Source organism: Serpula lacrymans (assembly GCF_000218685.1).
Source record: "Serpula lacrymans var. lacrymans S7.9 unplaced genomic scaffold SERLAscaffold_18, whole genome shotgun sequence".
Lineage (NCBI taxonomy): Eukaryota > Fungi > Basidiomycota > Agaricomycetes > Boletales > Serpulaceae > Serpula > Serpula lacrymans.
This window is the reverse complement of record NW_006763307.1, coordinates 613,638-641,397: the sequence shown is the minus strand read 5'-3', so window position 1 is coordinate 641,397 and position 27,760 is coordinate 613,638. Positions and strand designations below refer to the sequence as shown.

The window sequence follows — 27,760 nt, the reverse complement described above, 5'->3', positions numbered from 1 at the left end:
TCTCTGGACACATGGCACGAGCATCCTGTCCCCAGAAAGACTCTTCACAAGCCTTCTCCAATCCCAACATCAAGTGTTTTTTGCGCTCAGAGTCATCTAGAAACACCCATATTGGATCGAGGCCGCCTTTATCTTGCGTCGTTCTGCCTAGACATACCAACACTCGTTCTTGTATGCCCACAAATCCAACTTGCACAGACTTGAACTGCGCTTCGTTCAACGCTGATACCCCACGCTCCCGCCCAGAGGCCAACATTGCTTTGTAGACCTCACTCGGCTTCTGTTCATGAGCACTGATCACCTTTTCCCAGTCTTTGTTCCATCGGGAGCGATTTTTACTGATGTCCGTGATATTGAACTCTTTTGCCCAATATGAGGTATGATCAGAAGGTCCTTGAGCTGGCATTGTGGATATCGTTAGTTATTTCACTGAGCCAAAGAACGCCCAGGGATCATGAGCGTCGAAAGCCTGGAAATGGAGAACTGCTGCGGAATGTAGCGCCATACAAAGCATATTAATGAGAATCCTGGGTCGCACACGTGAAGGACAGAAGCAAGGATGCAAGTACTGCACTTTGTCGTACATCTGAAGAGATCATGCGATGTCGACATGACGGATCTTTAACTCGCGTGCCGTAGTTTGACCAGACTTCCTTACGTTAAAGTGGGTCCAATCAGTTTGTAGTAATCTCAAGTGAACTAGTGTATCAGGGTGTCTCACGTTCTCATTTCAGGCGGTTCATGGTGTGCTTGTTGATTGCATAGGCACATAATGGTAGTAGATGATGCGGACATACAATTGAACCTCATGAAAACGAGCAGAGAAATAAGTAGAGTATGCCATTAAATGGTAGTCTCGTATGGCACAGGTACAATCGTCTGGGGAGCATTTTGGGCGGAAGAGACAGTGTGGGCCTCCCGTGGCAGAGCGTGAACACGCTTCAACGACACCCGCTCTAATTGCGTGACAATATCATAAGTCAATAAACATTCAGAAGTTCAAATGTCTGAGTAGAACTCACCGCCCTTCTCCTTTGCGGCGGCATGTGCAGCGTGGTTCCGTTGTACTCTGTCCAAGAATTCCTGACGACAGCCCGAGTGCCTGATGTGCTCGACACGGAGGTTGACACGCTTCTCGATGTAGCGGCCGCCAACGACTTTGTAGACGATGACACCGACAGCGTGGGGAGTAACGTTGTAGACAATACCAGTTCGTCTAGATTATCCCATTTTAAATCACTTTGATCAATGACTGTTTGGAAAGTAGATCACGCACCCATGGTAGTATTTGTGGGGCATACCCTTTTGTTGTGCGGCATTAGCTTTGATGTCGACGATGTCTCCTACGCGGTAGTTGATGAGGAAGGTCGACAATTTGACGGGGCCATGCTCTATCACTCATGTTAATACATGTCTCGATAAACTCCATAGTGTGACCGCACCCTTGAAGCCCCGCTTGAACATATGGCGCGTACGCGCTCTGTAACCGAATGAGTGAGGCATCTTGAGGACTGCAAAGTATGTTCAACAGATAAATGCAAGTAATGATAAAGAGCCCTTACAGTCGTCGGCGTCGGTGTCGTTGACGGTCTGGAGTAGTACGGAAAAGTTGATAGAGCCGGATACTGCCGAGTGGCTGGGTGTGGTACTTTACAGTTGTGGCGCAACCGCAAAACTTTCCATTTGGGTGGTTATCTGTTGTCCCTCGTCAAGCCGCCATCCTCAAGAAATATGCCTAGGTAATGTCGTCGCTGTCACCGTATACAAAGGTATTAACGTGTTTTGTGCAGGGCCCCGCGAAATCATAGCAAGACGTGAGCACTTTTCTATCTTCAAGATCCACTTTTGTGGAGGGAATGCACAGAGCTAATCAAAAGCCGTGCCCCATCATGTTAACTTAACAGTTACAAGGTCCCTCGTCGACCTTTCGGCTCTGCTCGCCTCGATGCTGAGCTTAAGGTGCGATACATGGTATCTTGCTTATTAAACGCAGCTCAAATCCAGATGCTATAGCTCGCCGGCGAGTACGGTCTGCGCAACAAGCGCGAAATCTGGCGTATCGGTCTTGTCCTCTCCAAAATTCGTCGTGCTGCTCGTGAGCTTCTGAAACTCGACGACAAAGATCCTAAACGTCTGTTCGAGGGTAACGCTCTTATCCGTCGTCTCGTTCGTATCGGTGTGCTTGATGAGTCGCGTATGCGTCTCGATTACGTGTTGGCACTGAAAGTCGAGGATTTCTTGGAGCGTCGATTGCAGACTCAAGTGTTCAAGACTGGTTTGGCCAAGTCTATCCACCACGCCCGTGTCTTGATCCGACAGCGCCACATTCGGTATGCATAAAACAATATTATCAGGAACTTGACTAACTAGGATATGTAGTGTTGGCAAGCAAATCGTTGACATTCCTTCATTCACCGTTCGTCTCGATTCCCAAAAACACATCGACTTCGCACTCACTTCACCTTATGGTGGAGGACGTCCTGGTCGCGTCAAGCGCAAGCGTGCTGCCGCCGCTGCTAAGAAGGAGGAAGGTGGTGACGAGGAGGAGGAAGAGTAAGCAACTCGTCCTAGCATAGCTTTATTATGTCTTGTACTGCCTATGCTGTCTACATGTTATGGACACATGCATATATATCTGGCGCAACAAAAGTACCAATATTGTACTCTTTCGCTCGGATAAATTGGCGATCGGATAATGCGTATATAAAGCAACAACTATCACAAACGTTGTCGCTTAGACATAGGTTCTTCGTTAACCTCGCAATCCGAGTACGAGGATTCGTGGGGCACAAGACGCCTTGCGCTCTTCAGATTCTGACGGGGATGACGACGTTTACGATACCGCTCAGGGGTGTCGAAAGGTTTTTGTGCCAGTGCATTCGATGCTTGAATCGTTGCTGACAGGTTCCCATTATTTACGGTATGTTGGACATGTTCTCTTTGGGTGATCATCTATGTAACGCGTTGAGAACATATTTCCTGGAAGAAGAAATAGGCAGTGTCGCTCACTTCTTGAATAAGACCTAGGATGGCACCCAAATCACTGCATTGTTGCGTGGAATCCTTCAAAATGGTATATCCTTGTCGGAATGCAGCCTTAATTCGATCCAACTTATTCGACGACTTGTTAAATGACTTGTTAATGTCCGAATCTGAAAAGTTCATGCGCATGACATTAAGGTAAGATAAAGACAGGATATTCCTGGACACGTACCGGGATTCAAGGGACAATATAGAACAAGTCCGCTGTCTGAATTCTCCTTAGGCATTAAACTGCGTTGTATGATAGAGATGTAAGAAGTATCGTAAGGGAACAGTGTCCCATAGTAAGAAAAAAAATCCGCAAGGAGAATGCCTAAAGATTCTGTTGACATGGGGGCGTTCGTGATGCCCCATGATCTACCAAAGGGGTTAAGCTTTCAGTCGATAAAATAAAATAAAATAAAATAAAATAAAAAAGTGTCCGTCTTAGAAGATATCTGGAGGACATACGTGCAGCATACTAACAACCATCCAAAAGATAACATAACTGTGAAGCCCACCTACTGAACCAAGTGTGCGTTGTCGCAAGAAGCATCTAATGACAAGTGTGAGTGGTTTCAAAGCTGGCATGCTGTCCGGATATCTTTTGACAACAGGGACCGCTCGGTGATTGTTGTTGTTGAAGCGTATATCGATTCTTAGTGAAGCTATAAAGATAGAAGGCGAACAGCGATCAGAAGCTTGCAATAGACAATAATGAATATGAATATTACGGACCAGATGCTGGCGTCGTCTGAAATGAAATGCGTGGTATCCTAGAACGACGCTTGACAAATACATTTTCAGCCATGCCCACGTCTTTGACCCTCTGTGACAGATCAGATGTGCATTTCTTCCAATCCGCTGGGTCTGTATTGAGAGTTATATCAATGTCACTGTACCAAGATGAGATTCTACGAGGAGGGGGCGGGGCTTTGAATGCAACAAACCTGTCAAGCAGAGGCAGCTCCTGTGCAACGCTACCGCACAAATGGATTTGACATTCCTGGAAGCGCTGGTTTAGTACTTTGCATACAAGCTCATAAACCTGTTGGCGAGCAGCTTTTTCTTCAGGGATAGGATTGACATATTTCAAAAATGCAAGGATTTCGTGATGCAGCCTACAAAAGTGAATCTGTCAAGCTCGAGAACATCATGATAGCCGTAGGACAAACCTCTGCTCCAAAGACTTGTACTCCGTCACGTCCAACGAATTCATCCATGGAGTCACGGTGCATAAAATATCGTCACGGTCTCTCTTTCTTTTCCGACTTTTTACAGCAACAGATCGTTTCACAGTTTCAGCTTTCTTGTCAACATCACTGGCGCTGCTGTTGCCAGATACATCTTTCGCTGGTGGAGAAGCAAGACGCGTTACTTGACCTCGACCCATAGTAACCTCGTACAACTTTACTAGCAAGGAGACGCTGTCAATATTTTAGAAAGCTGGTGTACTGCTTGACAAGACGCGTACTCGAAACAAGCGAGCTTGACTGAGAAGCCTTTAAATTACGACCGCTTACGTGAGGGATCGTCTCTCACTTCGCTTTACAGTGATGAGTTGGAGAGATGCATACCCTACTAGTAGTGCAACAAAGAAAGGTACCATATTGTACTAGGGGTTTATATATACCCAGCGTACACTACATAAAAAGAGACGGATAGCACTCAATCATAAGGCAGCAGCTATCACAAACATTGCCGCTTTGATGCAGGTTCTCCATAAGATGACTCGCGCGTTCGGGATACAAAGATTCATAGGACACCAGGGGCCTCGGATCCTTTGGAAGACCTTGATGGATGCGAGGTCGTGTGCGAGACCGCTCAGGAGGGGCACATGTTTTCTGTGCACGAAACGCTTGAATACTAGATGACAGGATCCCCGAGTTGACATTATTCTGGATATGCTCCCTTTGGGTGATTTTATCGCTTTGATCTCCAGATACATTGCGATGGCAGAGCTGCTTACCTCCTGAGTAACGCCGAGGATGACACCCAAATAATTGGAACAGTGCATAGAGAATGGTATGTTCTTCAATGCAGTATATCCTTCTCGAAATACACCTGTGATTTGGTCCAATTTGCACAATGACTTGGTAATGTCAAGATCTGTATAGCTCGTGTAATATAATACCGTTGTAAAATTTTACTCTCGAGTACTTACCAGGACTCAAAGGACATCGTATACTGATCCCAGGTTCCGACTTCTCCTTGGGTATTAACTTGCATTGTGAGATAGAGAGAGATATAAGAAGTAGAATAAGGAAACGAAGTTCCATAATAAGAAAATAAATTCTGATTGCATGGGAGCAGTTATCATAGCCCAAGGTCTAACAAAGGGGTTAAGCTTTCCAGTTGGTGTAAGTGCTCGTCTTATGAAATATCTGGAGAACATACTTGAAGCATACTGATAATCATGCAAAAGATAGCATAGCTACTGAGACCGCCTAGTGAAGCATCGTTGAGTTTGTGCTGTCGCAAGAAACATTTAACAACAAGCGTAAGGGGCTTTAGGGCTGGCATGCTGTCCATATATCTTTTAACAACAGGGACTGCACAATGACCACTGTTATTGAGACTGATATCAAAGTATAGTGACGCTAGGGGGGGATGAAACATGGATAAGGATTAGGAAATATCTTTAATGAATTTCCGTTCACGTACCAAATGCCAGTGTCGTCTGGAATGAAAAGATAGGTACTTTAGCACGATGCCTGACACGCCGTGACAGATCAAATAGGCATTTCTTCAAGTTCGCCGACTCTACCTTTGTATGCACAGTAATATCGATGTCACTACATCAATGTGAGAATGCACACTATAACAAAAGGGGATTCAGATGTTGAATTTCCCGAAGTGTTGTCGAAGTATTTTGCATACAAGCTCATATACCTGGGATAGGTTGGACATATTTCGTAAATGCAACGATTTCGTCGTGCAGCCTGTATAAGCGAACTTGTTATTCCTTGGAAATATTTGTGGAAACCACAGGACAGACCTTTGCTCCAATGATTCATACTCTGTCATGCCCAACAAATCTATCCATGTAATGTGTAATAGAACATTTCCACCCAATATACTAGTACTATCGCCCTTTCTCTTTCTTTTCCGAGCTTTCACATCAGAGAGCTTGGAGGATTTATATTTCGAGTTCTTCACAGATTCACCTTTGTTGTCGACGTTACTGGCGCTGCTATTATCCAAAACGCCTTTCACGGGAGAAGCAGGACGTGTTACTTGACTTTGGCACATAGCAACCTCATATAACTATACTGACAAAGAGATCGTATCGCAAGCCACTGTACTTTTTGAAAAGAAAGACGCGTTTATGATGATGACAATGTTCGAAACAAACCAAGGTGACTGAGGTCCGCCAGGTCAGACGACCTTTAAATCACGACCGCTCACGTGCATAACATCATAGTTATAAGACCGTGATGCAGACCCTAACTGCGCTCTTCTCATTGTTCATATCCCCCAACAGAATTCAATCACTTATCTTACTTGCCCATTGCTTGCAGAATCATGACAGACTTGGCCCAGCATGCTCCCGCTAGTGAGTTCCTCTGCTTTGTCCAGTATACCGTCCTGAGCAAAGTTGTAGTGAAAGTCGGTGGTCGTCGCCTTTCAGTCTCTTCAAAACCCAGATCACATGCAACCTCGTATGTAAAGAAAAGTCCTGTTGATCAGAATGCTTACTATGTTTGGACCAGATCATCTCCAACTGATAATACTAGCCAAAAGGAAAATCCAGATTACCCTCGTCCGGCCCCTCCTGGTGAGGAGCATGCACAAGCACCTCCCCATATAGAGGAAGAAGCGCCAAAGAAGGAGAAGAAACATGGCCATGGGAATCACGACAACGATAACAGGCTGAAGGAGAGCATCTATCGGAAAATCGAAGGCACTAGGCCTACGAGAGACTTAAACAGTGGCCCAAAGAATTCGTTTGGCGCGGGAGGGCGGATTGCACAGCCCTCGGGAAAAGCCTTTGCCATTTGAATACATGAAACAGGTTGAGTGGTGATGAAGGGAAACAAGTAGCCTTATCTTTCTGAGAATCTGTGTATTATCTCCGCATCTTGACTGTACAATGTGCAACGCTGTATTTGTATTGCATTCTGCTCCCATTGTCTGAAAGTATGAGCCTAATGGGCATAGATTTCTCGTTTTGTCATGTGTAAACATAGCGTATAAAGGTGGATAGAACGGAATCAGAATCATGCTTCGAGCGCCTTCTTCCCCCGAACCTTCTTTGGTGGCGTAGGTTTTTTCTCCTTCTGAGTGGCAATGATGGCAGAGACACGACCGAGAGCGGCCTACCGATGCGAATACAGTTATGTCAGTAAGCAGTTTAGAAATGCCTGAAGCCAATACGCAAGCGCGAAGAAATATAGCAAAATATATGAAGATATGTCATCGCCTAAGAATCTGAAGTTCTTCCGCTATGGGTTATGAGCGGGGTCACTGGTATCGACCAGACGATTCTTAATATTGCAAACATGTCCACGCCCAACTTTCATACACCTTACGGTGGTTTCCAGCGGGTTCTAACGAGAGTGCGTTGTCGATCTATCATAGTTGTCCAAAACAAGTAATAAGGAAAAGGAAGAGAGAATTGTATCGACGGAAATTTGAACATAGTTTCACACTCACAGCACGAAGGTCAGCGCGGTATCCCTTCTTGGCTAAACTAGCAGCGACACCAAGAGAGCGACGGCCACCCGATCGGTTGCGAACTGTCAGGGTAGACCGTGCCGAGTGGACGCTGTGCGTTGAGGCTTTCTTCTTGCGTGTGGTGATTTGAATACCTGAACTTGAATCCCGGATGTCGATAGTCTAAATATCATACTGTTAACGGTTCGTTCTCCCGGAGAACGAACATGGGTATTCAGACCTTTTCGTTGGCTAAGCCGGAGTACTTGTAGGAGTGGAGATTGCGCAGGTTGCCCTACAAAGAGTCAGAGTACTGAGCCCTGGAATCAGGATATAACTTACAGGTTCTGTTGAAAAGACAGGACCTTCCGGAACACGCTTCACAATGAAGGAGTTGTGGTTCTGCAATAGTTGGAAGAATTTTGTCAAAAATTTTCAAATGGTTGTATCTTATACACCACGCACGCGGAGAAGGAGCCACTGGAGATCGGACGACATTTTAAAAGAAGTTCTTGAAGCGTTGGGCAAACCGAGTATATTGTTAGGATTCTGGGCAATGTGGCTGATTGAAACTGTACAGTAAGCTCAAACATGTGTAAATAGCCGTAGCGGCGCGCCAAGATCCAATTCAAGCGTGATCGTGGCTGAAATTACTGTCCGATCGATGATTAGATGAATTTAAAAGGGATATTCAATATTTGTGACAGCAAATGGTCGGTCGAGTACGGTATATTGCGGGAACACGAGAGCAGCGAGAATATTGTCATTACAAGAACAAGTTACGAAAAAAACAAAAAAGTCTGCGACAATGAGTGAGATCATATACTTCACACTAACACCTTTACCTGGCCAGCATCAATTGCATTGCACATGCTTTGAATCCCGGCCTTGAGGGAGAGGACACATGTGAAGATTGAGCGGCTGACACCTGTAACATGTGGTGAGGTAGATAGCCTGGATATAATCATGAATTAGCTTTGTGAGAGTCAAGATTTTTCGTGTGAATGACGTACCACTCGGCAAAAATGCCAATCCTGCGCCCCTTTGTAACAACATAGAAAGGCCCCACGGAACCCTCTGCAGGTACGTGAAAAGTAACCCCCCCCCCATAGACAGAGGTGGGACCTGCCATGTTGACGACTATATTGGGCACAGTCTGGGTGTGAGTGGTATCCTGAGAGGGGCAGTGCTGGTCCCGACACTAGAAGGTGCCGGAGAAGTAGGAAGAAGAGCTGTGGAGGGAGCAGTGGTGGATGCTGGAGCTTTTACAGCTGTAGTGAGAGATGGGGAGTGTGCAACAGCTGCACTGCTGTGGTTGTTATTTGCGAGGACTTGGGTAGTGCAATTAAGCACGGCATTCAGTAGGACCCTGGCATTGTCGGCGTCCAATGTGAGTGATTCCAAAAGCATCAACACAACATCTGCAAAAGAGTTAATGTAATTCAGGTGGGTATGTCAGTGGTGGTGTATACCTATACTGTCCTCCTTTAGACCATCATCTCCTGCATGTTTGGATACCTTTCCAGCAGAAGCATTTGAACGGCCAGGATTGGGGAATTGTGTCATGTTGAGGGGGTGAGTGTGTAGGGATGAGGTGATGAGTCAACAAAATGTAAAGTGTTGGATGACAGACTTACCTTAATATACTCCTCTCACCCTTTCCCTGTGCAAGATGCCCTGATGTAGTAAGGGGGATCCAACATAGTAAGAGGAACCTGTTACGATCTTAAACTCAAACCCTAGTCCAACCCGAAACCTCAGACGAAGACGTTATTACTATAGTTTCACCTTATCTAAAATTGTTATCTTATCTAAGCTGATCTTATCTTATCTAGTCACCTGACCTATGACATAGATACTTACCAAGCGCCTCACACCTTACACGTGTTGCTCAGTCAGCGCTTCATGTTAGTTAGTATATATACAGCCCTCTTCATGTACATATTCCTCAGTTGTTGATTTAATCTTTATACTGTTGTTCTTGACTCTGTTGGCGATTTGATAGTTGCACTTCTTTTTACTCGGTATAGAGTGTAGCTTTCACTCAATCAACAACTGTAGCTTGACACTGTCAATGATACAAACAGCAACTATTATCATCATTTCCCTAACCCTCGCCATCATCACCCTATTCATCATCCTACACTTCACCTATCACCGTCAACAAACTACTATTCTCCCTCTCACACACCTACCACCCTGCCCAAACACCGTCCTATCCTTCTTCCCCACCAACCAATCACCAACCACTTCCCAAGACTCTTTTGTCACTATCCCCCTATAAATACCTCTATATCACAATAACTTCCTTGGTGTGGAACCATTGGAGCTGTCTCTTTTTACCTAGTTTCAAATTCTCTTACCTCTGACCAGGCCGCACACTTGTGTCCACCAGTTGGGAGAAGGGTTGATAGCTTAATAAGCAGACCAAATTGGGACAACCATTGTCGATGATGAGAACTGTTGTTAGAAAACCACACACAAAAACAAACTAACACACAATCCTCCCAGATTCCACGGAACTTGTTTATGGGCTTTGCCTCCTAGAACAGTGGGTGCTCTGGTTGTTCGTGGGGTGGTATATATGAGGATCCTTCAAAGTAAAACCCAGAAATGTATGAGTGTGGGTTTTGAGGAGGAGGGATAGTTGAATTGATAGAAGATAGGGGCTTGGTGACGAGTATAGATGAGCACTACCTTGCTAATCGTAGCACAAGGTAGGTTTGAGAACGACAATATGACGAGGTTCCCAGTGATAGCAGGCTCCTGACGCACAAACTGTAGTGCTCAGAAGGACTCTAATCGAAAGGGATGACAATGACTTCAAAAGTGGGAAGTGACAATGACAGCAGTTGACAGTGGTAGAAGTGGGAAGTGTTGTGACCACACAGGATCACAAGTAGCAGAGTGTAGTGAACTTGAGATTAGAGAAGAAGTCTGGATTTGATTTCTTGTTGTTTTTTTACAAGGTAAAATACAGGGGTTTATATAGTGAAAGAAAAGTAGGCTATGCACAGTATAGCTGTGCAAAAAAAATGAGAAAGAACATGAAGGAAGGAATGTATGCTGACAAATCCTGCATAGGTAGTACAGGATAAGATTGTCAAAAAAAGGAAAAGAAAGGGATAGAACAATGAATGCTGTGAGTAATGTCACAGGTTTGTACAGCCATAAAGTAAAGTCCAATAGCAAAAAGAGAGCAGGAAAATCATGATGTCATGGGAAGATGCAGTAAAAAAAGGGCAAGGCAAAACACTATCAGTATCAACACAGTTCCTTTATTGTCAGTCAGGCATTCTAAAAAATATGTGTCCATAAAAATGATTCAAAAATCAAAAATAATCGCACTGTAAATGAATGTTCTGCTGAAGAAAAAGAAACTGGAGCCACTGGTCCACCACCTAGTCCAAATCCGACAGTTCCATGGCCTTACCAATGGACTGGTTGTGTTGGACCACCTGATCAAATGAGGGAGGGAGAGGAGTAGTTCCAATTTGGAACAAGTGAGTCCCAGGCAGCGTGTGGTAGGTGTAGCTGTAGCGAAGACGATGGACAAAAGATAAGTGTACCCAAGTGAATGGGACAGCGATGAACATGGGCGATGCAAGGGGATGAACCTTCTCCAGCTCAAAAACTACCCACCCACGCTCCAACCAGGCAAGACGAGCGACCGATGTTTTGATAGTATATGATGGCAGATCGACGTCATGAAGATGGACCTGTTGCCCTATTTGGACCGGCGGCTGGGGCTTTGCTGATATCAGCAGTGGCACGTGGTAGTCAACGGATTGGCGACGGAAGCGGATAGGAAGTGGTGACATCAGAAATGGTGGGGGTGCAAATAAGATGAGGATGAGGAGGGTGGAGGTGACAAAAAAGTGGATTAGAATGGGGATCCAGAAACGACCGTCAGGTGAGAATAAAAAGGAGAGGAAGAGGCCCATGGTGGGGCTAGGCAAAGGAAGGGGAGTAAGGGAAATGACAAAAGCGAGGGCGCAATGCAATGTGTAGCCAGTGGCGACGCGAAAATTTGCCGAAATGCCGAAACGCGGAAAGTACCGAATGGAAAAGCAAAGGTGAGCGTGACTGGATTGCCTAATAGAGGTGGTGCTGATCAGCCACAAGTTCAAAAAGGGCAATATTAATTACTATTCCACGTGGCACTAAGCCTGTGTGGCGCAAAGGCAAATCTTTTTGAATATTCGCTTCATTCTTGACACCTGTCCATGCTACCAATCAACTTTGGTGCATGACAGCGATTTGCCAAGTGGTGGATCAAACTCCAAATATGGGTTAAGGCAAATTGGGACGCATTTGCCGACAATTTTGAGGTAGCCACTGCGGTGCTATCTCGACTAAAGGGACCTGTGGTGGGTCGATACGCCCAAGTTAGAATGCAGGAGTGCTACACTGCGGGAGTGTGGCCCACCCGGGACAATCTCAAAGTAGAGATTGAAATATATTTCAAGCTGCAAGCTGAGCGTGACTGGGCGTGTCAGCAAATCTGTTCCTTCAAACAAGGCAACATGAGGACGGATGATTTTGTAACCCGGTTCCTGGCCCTCTCCATCCAAGGGGGTCTTGGTAATGAACATGCAGTAGAGCTGCTGGAACGCAATGTGAACCCCCACATTGCAGAACAGCTTTACCTGCAGGATATGAGAAATGAGAATCTCTCTCAAGCAGCAGAGGAGGTTCAAAAAATAGGTAGGGCCATAGAGCTCTACAAAATGCACCAAGGTGGCAAGACCACCAAAAACAACCAATCCCAGAGGCACCCTGGGTCATCAAACCATCATAATCATTCTCACGGGTTCAAGCTGTTCGGGCTGCAACCAGACCAGGGAGCCCCCATGGATATTGGCGCGGTCCAAGGAGGACAGATGCGCAGATTCAAGGGGAACTGCTACAATTGCGGCCAAGAGGGACACATGTCCCAAGACTGCAGAAAAGGAGCGCAGGCCGCTCAACAAAAAAATAATCAAGGGCGCCAGGCGCACCAATTAGAATCCGAAAAACCGGACGATCAGCTCCAGAATCTGGCGGTTGATCCTACGACAAAATCCGGGCCTTCTTCTACGATCAGCAGGCTGCTGAAATGAAGGCTCAGGGAAAAGAGTTTGGAGCTTAGGTCACTTGGGTGCCTTCGCTCCTATGAACAATGAAGTAAACCACAACAAGGTGGCCCCTGCTCTGGGGTGTTGCACGAGCAATAATGGAAAGAAGGGGATGGCTCCCCAATTTGTAAATAAATTTCTAAATTTGTTATCTGAAACCTGTACCTGTATGAAGCATTGTGACTGTAATATTTATGATACTACCGCTGCACCAGCGTCTCCCTTGGAGCGTGGCCCCGGCGAGACAAACAATAGGGTGCTTGATTCTGGTAAAAATAAAATAGAAAAACATATAGCTTTCAAAACCTCTTCTTCTTTGTTGGAGCCACCCTTTCCCAAAATCCCAAGGCGTGTGTTGATGTGCACGTCTTCATTCCATAAGGAGATCTGTTTAGACATTGGTGTGGAAAACCTTGCCCGGGGCATAGTACACCCAACCAGCGCACTGCTTGATTCAGGCACTAACGGAATCTTCATAGATCAAGCCTGGGCGGAGCAAATTGGACTCCCCCTTGTAAAATTAGATGTATCTATTCCCATCTATAACGTTGATGGTGCACTTAACGCGGGTAGCTGCATCACACACAAATGTTCTTTTGTTGTCGAACACCAAGGACACAGAGAACGAGTCACTGCCGAAGCTACCCAACTAGGGAAGATTAATTTAATCTTGGGCTGGACCTGGCTATTTAAACACAATCCTGAGATTGACCGGCAGACAGGGGTTGTCACATTGTCACAGTGCCCTCAGGAGTGTGTGAACTTGGGTAGGCCAAATTACGTCCGTCACAATGAGCGTCTTGAAAAAATAAACGCTGGTCACATTTATGAGCTCAGATCTTTAGAAAAGATTGACGATGACGATGATGAGGTAAAACCCGAAGAAGAGATTAAGAGGCTGGTACCTCCCGAGTACCATGACTTCTGGAAAGTCTTTTCAAAACATAAATCAGAGTGCTTCCCAGAGGCTAAGCCTTGGGACCATGCTATAGATTTGAAAGACACCTTCAATCCGAGAAAAGGACACATGATACCACTCTCTGCTCCAGAAAGAGATGAGGTTTCTAGTTTCATAGATGAGCAGCTTAGGAAGGGTTACATCAGACCTTCCAAAAGCCCTATGACGTCCCCAGTGTTCTTCATTCCTAAAAAGGATGGTAAGAAGCATATGATTATGGACTATCGTTACGTGAATGAGCACACAGTTAAAAATGCATATCCGCTGCCTTTGATCAGTCAGCTAGTAGACAAATTGGCTGGTGCCAAGATCTTGACAAAGATGGATCTCAGATGGGGGTACAATAACATACAAATCAAAGAAACTGATGCTTGGAAGGCCGCATTCACGTGCCACTGAGGATCCTTTAAACCCCTCGTTATGTTCTTTGGGTTGACCAATTCACCGGCAACCTTCCAGAGCATGATGAACGAGATTTTTGCGGATATGAAAAACTGTGTTATCATTTACATTGACAATTTGTTAATATTTATGAAGTTGGACGATGAGGCTGAGCATGACAGGATCATGCAAGAAGTCCTTTGACGCTTACAGGAACGGGACCTATTGGTCAAACCCAAAAAATGTAATTTTAAAGTAAAGGAAGTAGACTTCCTCGGTATGATCATAGGCCAGAATGGAATCAGGATGGATCCTGAGAAAGTTCAAGCTATCTTGGATTGGCCAGAACCTACTCGCATCAAAGGAGTTAGGGCCTTCCTTGGCTTAGGAAATTTCTACTGAAGGTTTATCAAAAACTTTGCAAAAATCACGAGACCGTTGAACGATCTCACTAAAAAGGACATTGTTTGGCACTGGGGCACCAAGGAACAAGAAGCTTTCAATAAGCTTAAACAGGTGTTTACAACAGCACCCATATTAGCATTTCCAGAATTGGGCAAAGAGTTCCGGCTAGAAACCGACTCTTCTGATTTTGCTACTGGGGCTGTTCTATCAATTAAATGCCCTGACAATCTTTGGAGGCCTTGTGCCTATTTATTGCATAGTTTGTCGCCTACAGAGCGCAACTATCAAATACATGATAAGGACATGCTGGCCATCATTAGAGCTCTAGAGCACTGGCGGCACTACTTAGAAGGTGCTAGGCACCAATTTGAAATTTGGACCGATCATAAGAATCTGGAGTATTTTATGACGGCCCGAGACTTGAACCAAAGACAGGCCCGCTACGTGGTATACTTGTCAAGGTTTAATTATAAATTAATTCATAAGCCTGGAAGCTCTATGGGGAAAGCGGACACTTTGTCCAGAAGAGAGGATCATGCCAATGGCATCGAAGATGACAACAAAGTTGTTACCCTGATAGACCAATCAAGGGTTGCCAATGTTAGAATTGGGCAGGATTCCGATCTTCTAGAAGTCTTCAAGAAAGACATCTCCTCAGAAGAGAAGGCGCGCCTTGACGGCAATGAAAACTATTTATGGGAAGACGGGCTCTTCCATTTTAAAGACAAAATCTATGTGCCTGAGTCTGCAAGGATCAAGGCAATAGATAGACATCATGACACTCCAGTGGCTGGGCACCCTGGTGTGAGGCAACGATAAACTATAACAAAAACGAAACCTGTCTCCTTCTGCACTTGCAGGGAGTAAGGGGTTCAATGAGCTTGAGGTCGACAGATGCCAGTAAATATAGCGAGTAGAGGACTTTGAGAGGTAAGCTTCAAAGGTTCTTGTTGAGGAGTAAAGCGGGTAAATTCAGTAATAGAAAACTAAGGAGCCATACATGAATAGGTAAGGCTTTATATAGTGAACTGTTCGTTCCTCAGACCGAAAGGAGAATATACGAAAAGTGGTCTGAGGAATCAATTGACCAATAAGAAAAAGAGAGAACAACTATTGTACAACTTTTAACTTGATTAATCAGCAGGTGAGAGACTTGTACTAATAATAGAGGATTTTCATGCGTGTTCAGGAACCGTATCCTCATAATGAGGTACGATCCTGAATAAGGTGTTATTAGTATAACCAGGCTTTACTGAGGCTTGGAGCTGGTTGGCGGGATGCCTACTACCAGTCCTTACTCCGAAACATGCCGGATGCTGGGCATCAAACCTAAATTATCAACGGTGTTCCATCCGCAGACTGATGGACAAACGGAGAGACTCAACCAGGAGTTGAAACAATATCTCCGGATATTTATTAATGACAGGCAGACAGATTGGGCCAAGTGGCTAAAGATAGCCCAGTTCTCTTATAATATCAAACAGTTGTCGGCTACAGGAAAGGCACCATTTGAGGTTACTAGATTGTACCTCCCCAGAATGGGTGTAGAACCTGGCAAAAGCAAGAACAAGGCTGCTGGGAACATGGCAAAAGACATGAAGTCTGTCTTGGACGAAACGCGCAAGGCGCTATTCAAAACTGCAAAGCAGATGAAAGACAGGGCAGAGCGTAGACACTCTAAGGCCCCTGACTACGAGGTCGGCGACCTGGTCTGGTTAGATACCGACCACTTAAAATTAAAGGATCGGCGGTCTAGAAAACTGACCAAAAAGTGGATTGGCCCTTACTGGATTAAGGAAGTCAAACCCAACGCAGTGGAGCTGGAACTCCCAAAACGGATGAGGGTAGTACCCACGGTCAATATTAGCCGTGTGAAACCCTACAAAGGGCCGCTGCCGGGACAGCGTGTAGACCGGCCCAGACCAATTGTAGTCACCCAGGAAGGCAAAGAAGAGTTCGAAGTCGAACGGGTGGTGGATGCACGCTTGAAGCGTGGCAAATTAGAGTTCCTAGTCCTATGGAAGGGCTATGGAGACGAGGACAGAACGTGGGAACCAGAAGCCCATCTGGAAATTTCCCATGACACTATTCGAGAATTTTATTCTAAGAATCCCTCAGCTCCTAGGAAGCTTAGAGGCATGGACTCAAAACTTTTTAATTCCCTTTTTCAACCTATGCCCAAAAATTTAACTACCACCTCCGGTATTTGGTCGAGCCTGGAAGTCGAGCCTTAGAAGGGGGGTAGTGTTACAATAACACAATTTTTGGACCTTTCCTTCATTTTCATCCTCCGCTATAACCTTGTATACTTTAGCTTTCACACATGGTGCAATGCAGCACTTCCCCTTTTGTTCAAACTCCTCTTTCTCGCGCCACATTGTCTTCTTCTTATTTTTAGATTCAACTCTCTCACACAATGGAGCTGGTCATGCGGGTTAGGCCCCATGACATCATCAGCCACTGTCTTGATTAACTGTACAGTACATAAATACAAACACTCTGTATTAGTATATATACCCAATAGATCCAGGAGACGGAGACTCCTTAGCGAGTCCTCCTGTTGTATACCAACAACTAACTCGGTCCTACCTAAGGGGTAACCACTCCCACATCACTACCTTTATAGTTTGTCTTAGTGTGTGCCAGAGTAACTAACTCTTGGTTGTTACAGCCGCACACATCATGCTAGAGGCAAGAGCAGGGGGCGGTCTTCTGGTACTAGGGCCCGTGGTACTACTTGTGCATCTCATATTTCTGAAAACAGAGAATATATTGACCTTGACGGTCAGGCTTCAGGTAACTACTTATACCTTTTTTATACTACAAATTTAACTATAATTATTTCATTCTTAGTTCAACCTGGGGCACTATCAGTAGAATGTTCCTTTGGGAGCTCTTTAATTCCTTCAATCCCAGCTTCAGTAGCCCCTTCACCTTCTGCAAATGATCCTAGTTGTGGTAGCAAAGAGTTGCCTGCTTATAAGAAAAAGAAAAATCAGGAAGCCAAAGATATCAGCAAATGCTTTGACTGTAAGGTGGAATACCACTGGAGTAATGGTCCAGGTCTGGCTAACATCTGCAAGGCCTGCAAGTATGTATGTTATCCATTAGTTACTATTTTATATTGATTATTGTGTTAGGGTGTCAGGAAAAACTCAAGTATACACTACTGGAACTAGTACAGGTACCATGTGTCGTCACCTTGCAAATCAACACTAATGGCATCACAACTGTACCACAATTGAAGGGTGGTCACACTATATCCAGAAGTATCCACCAACAGCAGAAGAAACTGCCAATCAGCTTGTAGCAGCTGGTTCTGTACCTTACAATGAACAAAACTTTTATAAAGCCCTAAGTAAATATATTGCTGTTAGGGGGCATTGTTGCTGAAGCACAATGAAATGGCACATGCAATGGTAGTATCCAGCATAAGTGTCCAATCTCACTATACTCGGGTTGAAAAGAGTCCCATTCACTGATACAATGAGCTTCATCTAGCATCACATTAAACAATCCTTGCACAAACTTGGGATTGTCCCAAAGTTTCTTGGAGCGAGTGTCATGTCATACTCGTTCGGGGCTGACAATCACTATGCGGAAACTATGTGCAGCAATATCCTTCGAATCTTCATCAGTAACAGACAGATCAATAGATTGATGCTCACCACCTTAAATATTTCATTCGTTGCTGTAGCAGCTGTTAGATTGACTCCTGTTATCCCAATAGCTTCTAATTCTGCTATATTCTTGTCTCCCAAGATATTCAGTGGTGTCACAAGAATGATCATCCCACTGTCATTGAATAACAATGGGATCCAAAAATACAGTGTCTTGCCTGATCTGGTAGCTGACAGTGTGAAAATGTCTCATTTCTGAAGTTGCGCAAGAGCCGAATGGAGCAGTCACATGGTGTATGCCCGAAGATGTCTCTGTGGTGGTGCAACGCATTTCCTCCAGTGTAGGGACTACATACTTCAGTCGAGACATAGGTTGAACTGTTGAAGAGAAGTCGCACACAGCTAAAGAAGGAAAGTAAGAAGGATAATGCTTAATAAGTTTAACCACAAATATTTGTCCCGGTATACCGAATTTTTTTGCGGTCCACCGAAAGGATCCAAACAGACCACAACCGGTGCCACAGTAAATTACGCCAGTCGGCGGTGGGTGTTCAACCAAGTGTTAAAGTTTCGGTTCAAATTCGGAAAAATATGATTATATAATACAAACGTGGCTACACTAGGAGAGCTTGAACACCCACCGCAGAATGGTTTAGGAGTCTGACCCTCCCTGTACTCTTTGGCTCTTTCAGGTGAGTCACAGTGATCACTCGGCATATCGGCGCCATTCCCCCTGGCGTCTGAACGACCTCTTGAGTAGAGTGGTATTACGCTAAGATATACGCATTGTTGTATATTAGTCTAAATTAGTTTCCTGTGATGTGTGTTGAAAGTTTGTGCTTGTACTGTATGACTGTTCTATGGTTTACGTGAAAGCCCACTGGGCGTACTTGGTCTAGAGGTGTAGATCGAATGAGGGGTTGAATACCCCGATCGTGAGCCGATTAGTGGTAACCGTATCGAGCTGAATGACGGTGAACCCATAGGCGTCGCTGGAAGGGAGCTTTGCTCTGACGACCCAGTCCACGATGAATAAGGGGTTGAACGCCCTGATAGCCGCATGGAGTTAAACGATGGCGAACCCATAGGCGTACCCGGACGAGAGTTTTGCCTTGATTGTGATTCAGTACGTTCGTCGCTATACTGATTAAGAACCCGAACGATATCCCGTGTGAGAAGATCCAGGTCCTTGAGTTCTTGGCTCGATAACGGGTTACCCTGATTCGAACTGAAGTCCTCATCTGTCGTTTCGGACTCCTCATACGACGGTATGGGCTGCTGTCCTCTCCTATGGCGCTGGCCAACGACGATACCTTCAAAGACCCTCAACATGCAGGACTCCATGAGGGTCTTCAAGCGCTGGATGTCATCTAGCGTATCTAGATCACCTACGATAGGCAGCCATCCATCGCACTCCAAACCACGTTCTGTGACCTGAATCTCGTAAGCCCCAAACAACATGTAAGTCATGGGATCAAGTCGTGTTGTCGTTATCAGATACATAGAAGGAGTGCTGCTTGAGCCTGCCATTGAAAGATTTTGACGTTTCTCCGTGAAAGCATACAGCTGCTTCTCTCCTTGACTGGCGATCTCAGGATTCTGAAGTAGTCGTTTACGGTGATTGACACTGGATGGATGGATAAATGTTGTCTGTAAAGCGGCGCCTTAGTAATATGAATAACGAATGAATAGATCACAACATACCTTGTCCTGTGCAGTACGGTACGACCTCTCACCCTGGCGAATAGCAAATTTGGGTTGCGATGCCACGGCAATAAGTGCAGCAAGCAGTGGTAGCGACTCACCATTCGCGTTGAGCTCTGGTGGGACGGCAGGTTCCCTACGGCGAGTGGGAGCTGTTACGCTTCCTCCAGCGGAAACATCTATTACTCCAGCTTGGTACATCGACTGTAACAGATGTCCGCGGATTTTCGAAATCAAGAGAAGCGTCGGTTTCGACAGGAAGTTTTCCGAACAGAAGCGATTTGCCGAGTTATATTCACCTTTCGATTGCATGGCCCACCAAGTATTGTATGCCTGCAGAATCGTAAGGGCATCAGACCTAAAGTCAGCTGGCAGCCATCTCGCTTTTGCTTTGGCAGCCTCTTCGTGAAGATGTACAGGAGAGACGAATGGGTCACGATTCGTAAGGATGGCCGCGAGGGTTAGAGCCTGATCGAGACAACGGAAAAAGCTTCCATAAAGCACGAGTCTCCCCATCTGTACGTCAACAGGAAGCTGAAGGAGGACACGGCCTAAAGGCGTCAGATTCTTCTTGCCATCAAGGGCCCCAACCATTTGAAGGTCCTTCATAGCTGCAGCCACTCTCTCACTCTCGGGAGGCTCAATTGTTGCTGCTAGCACGTCTTCCACCTCCATACCAGGGAAATTGAGTGCTTTAACATGCATAACGACATTGGTCAAATCAACTCGTTTCATTTCAACCGTTTGGTGTGGATGTAGGCCAGCGGCATGTGCTTTGCCGAGGATTCCAAAGTATTCACCGGACCGATGTCGACCTGCACGACCTGCTCTTTGATTGAGGTTGGAAGACCCTACCCAAGCGGAAACCAAAGACGTCATGTGTTTATCAGGATTGTAGCGCTGCTCTTTGACTTTGCCCGAGTCAATCACATATACTACGTCGGGAATGGTAATAGATGTCTCCGCGATGTTTGTTGCCAAAATGATACGCCGTACACCTTCAGGTGGAGGTTCGAAGATGACCTGCTGTTCTGCCAACGGTATTGTGGAGTGCAGGAGATGAAGACCATACTTGGAGCTATCCGAAAAGTTGAGATCCATGCGGCCCGAAAGTAAGATACGCTGAACTGCGGTAATTTCCTCCCAACCAGGCAAGAAAACGAGGACGTGCCCCGAGTCGGTTTTCTGAAGGACGTGTGAGATGGCAAGGGCTATGAGGGGATAAGGTAGCTCCAAGTCTTCGTCCACGCCGCGTGATGATGGAGAAACCATTTGCTTGGACCCTTTACCATCCAAAGCGTACATATCTTCATTTCTCAGATACTTCACTACGGAATCTTCATGGAAAACCCAGCCTGTCCGAGGATTGGACTTCATGCTTGGTATGAAATCCTCCAAAAAGTGTTTCGTGACGGGGAACAAACGGCCTGGGACCTCAATGACGTCTGCTGGATTGCCTTGCTCGGTGGGGAAATACTTTTGAAATAGTGAGGGGTCGATCGTAGCACTCATAAGCACAATCTTCAGCGGCACATTCCTTGATTTCCGATCCTCCAGCATTTGTTTCAGAACCACAAGCAGCAGATCCGTATCCACATCCCGCTCGTGCACTTCATCGACAACGATGTGAGTAACTTCATCCATCTTGGCGGCTGCGAGACCTCCCTCGGTAAGCGCAGATTGAAGCCTCTTCAGCAGTACACCGGTAGTGCAAAAAGTGACGCAGCCATGCTCTTCAGGTACCTTCGACTCAAACCGGACGCTATAACCAATCGACCCTTTACCAACCACCTCCCCTCTTTCTTTTGCCACCCGATCGGCGACACTCAATGCTGCTAGCCGACGTGGTTGCGTGCAAATGATGTTGCATCGGGCACCTTGTTCCCTGTCAATGTAATCATCAAGGATTAGCTGCGGTATTTGTGTAGTTTTTCCCGAGCCGGTCGCCGCCATGCATATAGTTACTTCGTTATCCTGGATATGCGATAATAGCTCCTTAGAACGAGTGTATATTGGTAAAGACATGCGAGTGTTGCGCAAATTCTCCATTGCTGGATCAGAAAGGTATTTTTGGCGCCTCTCCAGAAGTTGCGTCGATTTCAAAGCCAATACTCCTGCAGGGATAGCACGAGGATAAGAAGGTGCACGTGATGAAATAGAACTAGTGCTGGATCGTATACCACCAGAGCCGGACTCTACATTAGGTGTACTCCTGTACAGTGCAGTCTTCTTGATGTCCCTGCAAAGATCGCTAATTTCATCACTAAGACGCCGACCCATCTTGAAGAGTACCTTGGGACCCATTCCTAGATCCTTGCCTGTTTTTTCAGCATCTGCGAAAGCGAGCCATAGATCAGGGTCGCACTTCTCAAGATACTGCGTTACATCCAAGTAACATTGTACTTGTGATTGCTTCTTCGAAGGAGCACTACCCATACCAATACGACGTCCATCTACAGTGATGGTTGCCTCCCAGAAGTTCCCTCGTTTACCTTTGCATTCTTCGAAATCCAAGTCAGGTTTTGGGAAGGAATATCGGCGGCAGTAGTAATCCATGAAATTGCGTGCTCGTTCGTAGCCGACCACAGAAGAATCTGACAAGGTGACTTCATTTAGTGCCGCCGGCGGAGGGGCTACAGCTGGTGGATCTAGCTAGGTGATGCAAGACATCAGCTGCGAGAAAATACGAACGGGGCTGTAGATACGCACAAAACCTTGGTCATGCAGTTGATATAGAGCGGAAAGAGCCGCGAGCCTTTCAGAAAGTTTCTTTTCAGTATCGTCGCCGATAGCAACTATAGGCGGGTCCGTCTCCAATGTCAATGAAGTCCTGTATAAATAAACCATGAGTATAAATCACAAAGTGTAAGGCGAGATGTAGCACCTGTATATTCTCTGGGAGGTCTCACGGTGTATCCCTTCGACAGTCTCGTACTTGGGCGACGAACCAAATTTTCCTATGACGAAATTGGATACAGGAGATTTTGGATTCTCTTCATGTGCCTGTTTGATGAGGGGTCTACCTACAGAATCTGCCTGATGTTTATCGAAAATATACTGGCGATCGTAGAGTACACCCTCAAACTCGGGGCGTCTGTTGGTAGACGCCCTATTTTTTCCGCGACTGCTCTTTCCAGCCCTACGAGAAAAGGGGGATTCTGATAATGGATGGCGTGTAGATGAATGCGACGAGGAAGGCCTGTCAGGAGGAGGAGCCATTGGGGAATGACGGTAAGATTTTCTGGATGGGCTTGACATTGAGGATGACGGAAAGGACTCTATTTTAGGCGCTTTTGTGGGTCTGGGAGGATGGTCTTGGGCTGGAGAACTTGAAGCGGAGAGCTTGAGGGCGCCTGCTTGTTGGGAAAAAGATCTTTTGAGGGAAGGAGGAGCCGAAGACGGAGACTTTAAACGATCCAGCTGCATAGAGAGGCGCAGCCTGTACCAGTTAGTGAGTGTCCCCCGCATACCTGCCTGCCAAGCTGAGCCAAAAATCCACCGTCTTTTCTGCCCCGTCACATTCCATCACACTCGTGACAATATCTGGAGGTGTGACAAAAGCAATGTTTGTAGTACTACTAACATGAGCATAGTTCTATCATAATCACACCCACTGGCAACCCTCATACAACAAACTTCGTTAACTGTATGATCCAGTTTTTTGGAAACTCAGCAGCTGAACCCAATGTTCGCATGTGTATGACATAAAACGTCTGCTCGGGAATTAAGGGTGTCGAGTCCCTCGTGCTGGCCAGCTTGCCTCTTACACTCTCCTCACCCTTTCGAACGTAAGCGGTTCGACAATCTACCGAGAAACACAAGTCTTGGATTGGCCCGGTGTCACCGCCCATGATGGCACCCCTATAATTGGATGTGCGGATTTCTCCCAACGGCCATTTATGTCCTTATAAGAACTGAATCGTATAATATACAATCGAAGAGACAAGCCATATAATTATATCGTGATGCGAGGAAAATAAGTCAACATCGTTACAGCTAACATACCTACTATATCTTTGCAGGATATCAATCAAATACATTAAACAGGAGTAAGGGAGCGTGGCTATCAGTCGTGATTATCAATATCATACAGTGTGGACGCTAGGAAGTTCTTCGCCGGAAACTTTATCCTCAGATGAGGTATCCCGTTGTGATGGTAGATCCTCGTCAAACTTCGTATCTATCGTCCTTTCCACATTCACCTGCACCTATGAAAATACCAACGAGTACTGTCAGTAAAAGAAAATGCAACTGCACGCTAAGACATACTGCTGGTGTGCCCTTTGGTCTCAGCGAGAAATGTTGCAGGCGCATCTGCAGCAATTACATGTTTTATAAGCTTAGCATCTAGGAGAGTTTGATATCAAACACTTACAGAGTAGCCTCTATCAGCACGATAACCTCTCTCTCCATCATAGTTGTCCGGGAAAATGACAGGTAGTGGGTTGCTGCCTGTCGTCGTACCCTGAGAGCGATCCTGCCGTAGGTGCTTTCGTGAATTCAATCTATGATACATAAAACATTTAAATGTGGAGAAAATGGTTCCAGAGAGCCGGATATCATACGTTGCCAGTAACGAATTTGCGTAAACTGAGCAGTGTGCACCGTGTCAGTTGGCAAGATGATAGAACATTCAGGATACCCACGTTTTCCTATAACAAAATGGAGACCCAGGAATATTCGATTTTCGGGCATTGTTAACCACTGGGTATCAAACACAAAAAAATCAACCTTTTATAGTAAAATGACCACGGGAGAGTACCCACACATATCAATGAGGCTATAGCAGCAGCGCTACAGTAGAAGCACAACAATATCAATACACTAGTTGCGTAGTTTACCTGCTTTGATACGTACGACGTAACAGAACCATTCTGTAGCGTATACAGCGTTAGGGCATCTATGATGCGGTTCGTACTTCTCCACTGTGTATGAGTTACTGGGTAGCATCTTAAAAGGAGAGCACCATACCTCAACACGGAAGTACGGTTTGAGCGCAAGAAAAGGCAAAGGAAGGTCGTGATCATTACGTCCACGGCAACTGAGAGTGCTAAACCCAGTGTGAAAATTGACTGCATATGGTGTCAGTTACTCCAGTCATGCGACGTCGGAAGATAGTCACGCACAGAAGGGAACATTTTGTCAAATTTCGAATATGATTTTACTTTGATCCTATGCGTTCATGTATCAGGGCTGTGAGAATCAGGTTAGGAAAGGACAGCTTACATTTCTCCCATGGATACTAAAAGTTGACCACGGAAAGGGAAAAAATTCAATTACATTGGACGCTGATCGTGGATACCTCTAACTTACCACTAGCAGCCACTGTTTACCAAAATTAGTACTATTGAACCACGTTAGATAGATAGCACTTACCAAGGCGAAGGAATGCAAGCAAGGCCTTCAAAAAAGAAGTGAGTGCTTGTATGAAAGTAAACAGAGAGCAACCTTACAATAGGACCCGCAACTGTCCATCTCTTTTTGCTTACTAAAAAGTACGATGAGGACAAAGACAACGCCATTTAGCCAAAACAACCTACATCGAAATATCCGATATGAAAAGAAACTGCAAATGCGATATTCAGCAATTCATCAAAACAGAGCACATAAATAGGTTACCTTTGAACTATAAAGGTAACCATGGCCTACGATCAACTGTGAGTATCGGGGTGTCATGGGAAGAAGCTTGAATACATACAGTTAGCTCAACAGTAGGCTACACACGCCATAGTACAAATATGTCAGACGTGGTTAAAGTATACGAGACATATGGGCTCACCCCTACGCTCCTGCGGCAAAATAATTGTAAATGGATATATGCGCTCCCATTGACAAATCTACACGTACCAGGGTATAGTATCCATTTTTGAAGTATCACCATAATGCGCTATGATAGAGTCCCATAGCGCAACACAAACAAACGCTGAATGACACAAATCCAATAACCTGCGCGAAAATATCTCAATCGTAAATCAGGGAATGAGATTGAACTGTCGAAACAAACCAGATCGATACGACCTGAGTTGGAGCATTAATCCCGACTTGATGAACCAATCGTTATGACTTACCATGATTTTGTTGCGTTGTGAATCAGACGGATACATCCTGCAATACACTATGAATTGCATGCCCACGCAGCCGGAAAGGCTACCGGGACATTAGCTCCATGTGTATTTGTGACAACGGATTATGACTGACCTGAATGCCAGGAGACCACCGATGAGCAAAGCACCATAATCAGTAGCGACATTGCCCAACGTCATGTCTTGGGAACCGACGATAATGAAGTCAGGGAATAAAATGAAAGGGAAGGGCGGGGGTACCTTTGTCAGGATGCCTAGATATACGTATGTGTCACCTCATCTGGGACTCACAGCCAGGGTGAGAATAACTGATACTTCCAGACTAAACGTCAAAAACGAGCATATCTAGTTTGGGAACACCGATTATGGTATCCCAGTTCTATTCGGACCCATCCTGAATTGTACAACATCCGGCGCCTGTGTACGATGGGAGATCTACAGATACCGAGGGAAAGACTGGCAAAGTCAGGTAGGTAACTGCCACGAAGCTGAAAGTAGTCTCCCCACCTTACAGTTTTCGTCGAACTTTACTTTCGTCGGCGTGTCTACATACTCTGGGCGTTCAGATCAACTACTTTTTTTCTTCCATTCTTGTAGTTGATTCCAAACAGATTTAGGCTCCAGTGATTGAACACTAGATCGGAGGAAACAAACACACTGATGCGGGAATGGGCGGCGTGACTGGAATGGTTCACATCATGGAAGTACTAGTGACCCATGACACTAATCGTCTCTTTATTTTTAAACCATGCTTGGTAGTAGAAAATTGTCTGGATTTCGCAGCACAATTACTGTAATGCCCGGGTCCTGAGCAGCGTGACGGTATACGTGGACTATGTTGAGAAACCTCGCGGACTTGTTGTATCTCTATAACTGAAGATATCTCACTATTCAAAGGGGAAACATGTCACGAGCTTTGCACCTCGGCAGTCAGTTCCCACACGCCACACGACTGTGACTAAAACACGCACATGGAGTAGTCAACTACTGATGATAGAACTTCAGCAGTCCGACACGTGACTTCTTGAATATCGACGGAAGTTTTGAATGGACTTTTTTGTAACCCCCCAACGCAGATGTAAATCAAACTACCCCGCCTGCCTGTCGCCACTCGTGATTTTGTCCCCAGAAATCCAAAGATGATAACGACAGCCTGAGAAACTCCGGAATTTATCATTCACGGTGAGTTATCAGTTAGGCAAGCCCCAGGACCTTAAGATATCAATCAGTATCTCAAATATGATTAAACAAACCATGCTTGTAAACTATTCAGTATATGCAATAATAAATACACTGATCTCCAGCGTATCCACTGACTAAATGATTATTGGCAAGCTTCATTGGTGAGCCAAGTTCACGATGCCGCAGCTCCGATATCACGGAAGAAGGTCTGTATCACTTCACGTATTCCGACTTCATTGGGCTGCAATGTAGCTGTGAAAGGAGACAGGCGGCAAGGGGAATCAACGTTTCATGACATCCTATGCTGTCAAGTCTGCGATCAATGCGCTGATAGTGGTAGGCACATGAGAAGCGACAATTGACTCAACTCCAGCTAGCGTTGACGTTATGTTGGTCGGTGATGAGAAAGCTGTTGGAATGCAAGGAAAGTCCCGTTAATCAAGGGTTCACAGCTTCGTGGAGATATGCCAATGCGCCAGTTGTGATATATATTCTGATCTAGTTCGTTTGACTGCTCTAGGGAATTAATAGATTTTTAAGGTTCGCCCAAAGGCAGGCCTCAACGGGGAGTCGCAACTTATTATGCTTACCAGTATTTCCTACAGGTGAAACTTATTTTAGCCACTCTGAAAA

General features: G+C 45.5%; 9 protein-coding genes across 9 annotated transcripts; 2 read left to right on the top strand and 7 right to left on the bottom strand.

Moving 5' to 3' along the window:
- Positions 1–843: 843 nt before the first annotated feature.
- SERLADRAFT_374825 (uncharacterized protein) lies at positions 844–1,503 on the bottom strand (the record flags this gene model as incomplete). The annotated part of the gene is made up of 4 exons (XM_007324274.1): positions 844–956; positions 1,023–1,216; positions 1,277–1,391; positions 1,443–1,503. The coding sequence occupies 4 exons, from the start codon at positions 1,501–1,503 to the stop codon at positions 844–846; spliced, it is 483 nt and encodes a 160-aa protein (XP_007324336.1).
- Positions 1,504–1,696: 193 nt separating this feature from the next.
- SERLADRAFT_480346 (uncharacterized protein) lies at positions 1,697–3,312 on the top strand (the record flags this gene model as incomplete). The annotated part of the gene is made up of 7 exons (XM_007324273.1): positions 1,697–1,739; positions 1,791–1,814; positions 1,905–1,959; positions 2,014–2,330; positions 2,380–2,952; positions 3,010–3,152; positions 3,215–3,312. The coding sequence occupies 5 exons, from the start codon at positions 1,732–1,734 to the stop codon at positions 2,555–2,557; spliced, it is 582 nt and encodes a 193-aa protein (XP_007324335.1).
- Positions 3,313–3,860: 548 nt separating this feature from the next.
- On the bottom strand, positions 3,861–4,240 carry SERLADRAFT_374823 (uncharacterized protein; the record flags this gene model as incomplete). Its single annotated transcript, XM_007324272.1, has 3 exons — positions 3,861–3,891; positions 3,972–4,142; positions 4,197–4,240. 3 exons carry the CDS (start codon positions 4,238–4,240, stop codon positions 3,861–3,863), a joined length of 246 nt encoding a protein of 81 aa, XP_007324334.1.
- A 1,646-nt stretch (positions 4,241–5,886) lies between these two features.
- On the bottom strand, positions 5,887–6,382 carry SERLADRAFT_403402 (uncharacterized protein; the record flags this gene model as incomplete). Its single annotated transcript, XM_007324271.1, has 2 exons — positions 5,887–5,963; positions 6,020–6,382. A coding segment is annotated over one exon (214 nt), but the record flags the coding sequence as incomplete, so codon positions are not given.
- A 93-nt stretch (positions 6,383–6,475) lies between these two features.
- On the bottom strand, positions 6,476–8,227 carry SERLADRAFT_480340 (uncharacterized protein; the record flags this gene model as incomplete). Its single annotated transcript, XM_007324270.1, has 7 exons — positions 6,476–6,577; positions 6,626–6,683; positions 6,735–7,340; positions 7,678–7,860; positions 7,919–7,972; positions 8,020–8,079; positions 8,143–8,227. The coding sequence occupies 5 exons, from the start codon at positions 8,173–8,175 to the stop codon at positions 7,242–7,244; spliced, it is 429 nt and encodes a 142-aa protein (XP_007324332.1).
- A 3,448-nt stretch (positions 8,228–11,675) lies between these two features.
- SERLADRAFT_443643 (uncharacterized protein) lies at positions 11,676–12,779 on the top strand (the record flags this gene model as incomplete). Its single annotated transcript, XM_007324269.1, has 2 exons — positions 11,676–11,753; positions 11,934–12,779. 2 exons carry the CDS (start codon positions 11,676–11,678, stop codon positions 12,777–12,779), a joined length of 924 nt encoding a protein of 307 aa, XP_007324331.1.
- A 5,326-nt stretch (positions 12,780–18,105) lies between these two features.
- On the bottom strand, positions 18,106–23,713 carry SERLADRAFT_418699 (uncharacterized protein; the record flags this gene model as incomplete). Its single annotated transcript, XM_007324268.1, has 11 exons — positions 18,106–18,159; positions 18,207–18,333; positions 18,515–18,560; positions 18,800–18,898; positions 19,049–19,808; positions 19,863–22,514; positions 22,572–22,692; positions 22,747–22,865; positions 22,890–23,001; positions 23,333–23,437; positions 23,499–23,713. 11 exons carry the CDS (start codon positions 23,711–23,713, stop codon positions 18,106–18,108), a joined length of 4,410 nt encoding a protein of 1,469 aa, XP_007324330.1.
- Positions 23,714–23,784: 71 nt separating this feature from the next.
- Positions 23,785–24,934, bottom strand: SERLADRAFT_480332 (uncharacterized protein; the record flags this gene model as incomplete). Its single annotated transcript, XM_007324267.1, has 8 exons — positions 23,785–24,070; positions 24,132–24,176; positions 24,238–24,367; positions 24,428–24,452; positions 24,509–24,566; positions 24,629–24,656; positions 24,720–24,779; positions 24,834–24,934. The coding sequence occupies 8 exons, from the start codon at positions 24,887–24,889 to the stop codon at positions 23,948–23,950; spliced, it is 525 nt and encodes a 174-aa protein (XP_007324329.1).
- A 54-nt stretch (positions 24,935–24,988) lies between these two features.
- SERLADRAFT_418698 (uncharacterized protein) lies at positions 24,989–26,126 on the bottom strand (the record flags this gene model as incomplete). The annotated part of the gene is made up of 13 exons (XM_007324266.1): positions 24,989–25,034; positions 25,089–25,104; positions 25,176–25,187; positions 25,239–25,263; positions 25,316–25,350; positions 25,403–25,428; positions 25,482–25,507; positions 25,561–25,578; positions 25,642–25,651; positions 25,710–25,808; positions 25,867–25,880; positions 25,931–26,009; positions 26,061–26,126. Coding segments are annotated over 13 exons (472 nt in total), but the record flags the coding sequence as incomplete, so codon positions are not given.
- Between the last annotated feature and the right edge of the window lie 1,634 nt (positions 26,127–27,760).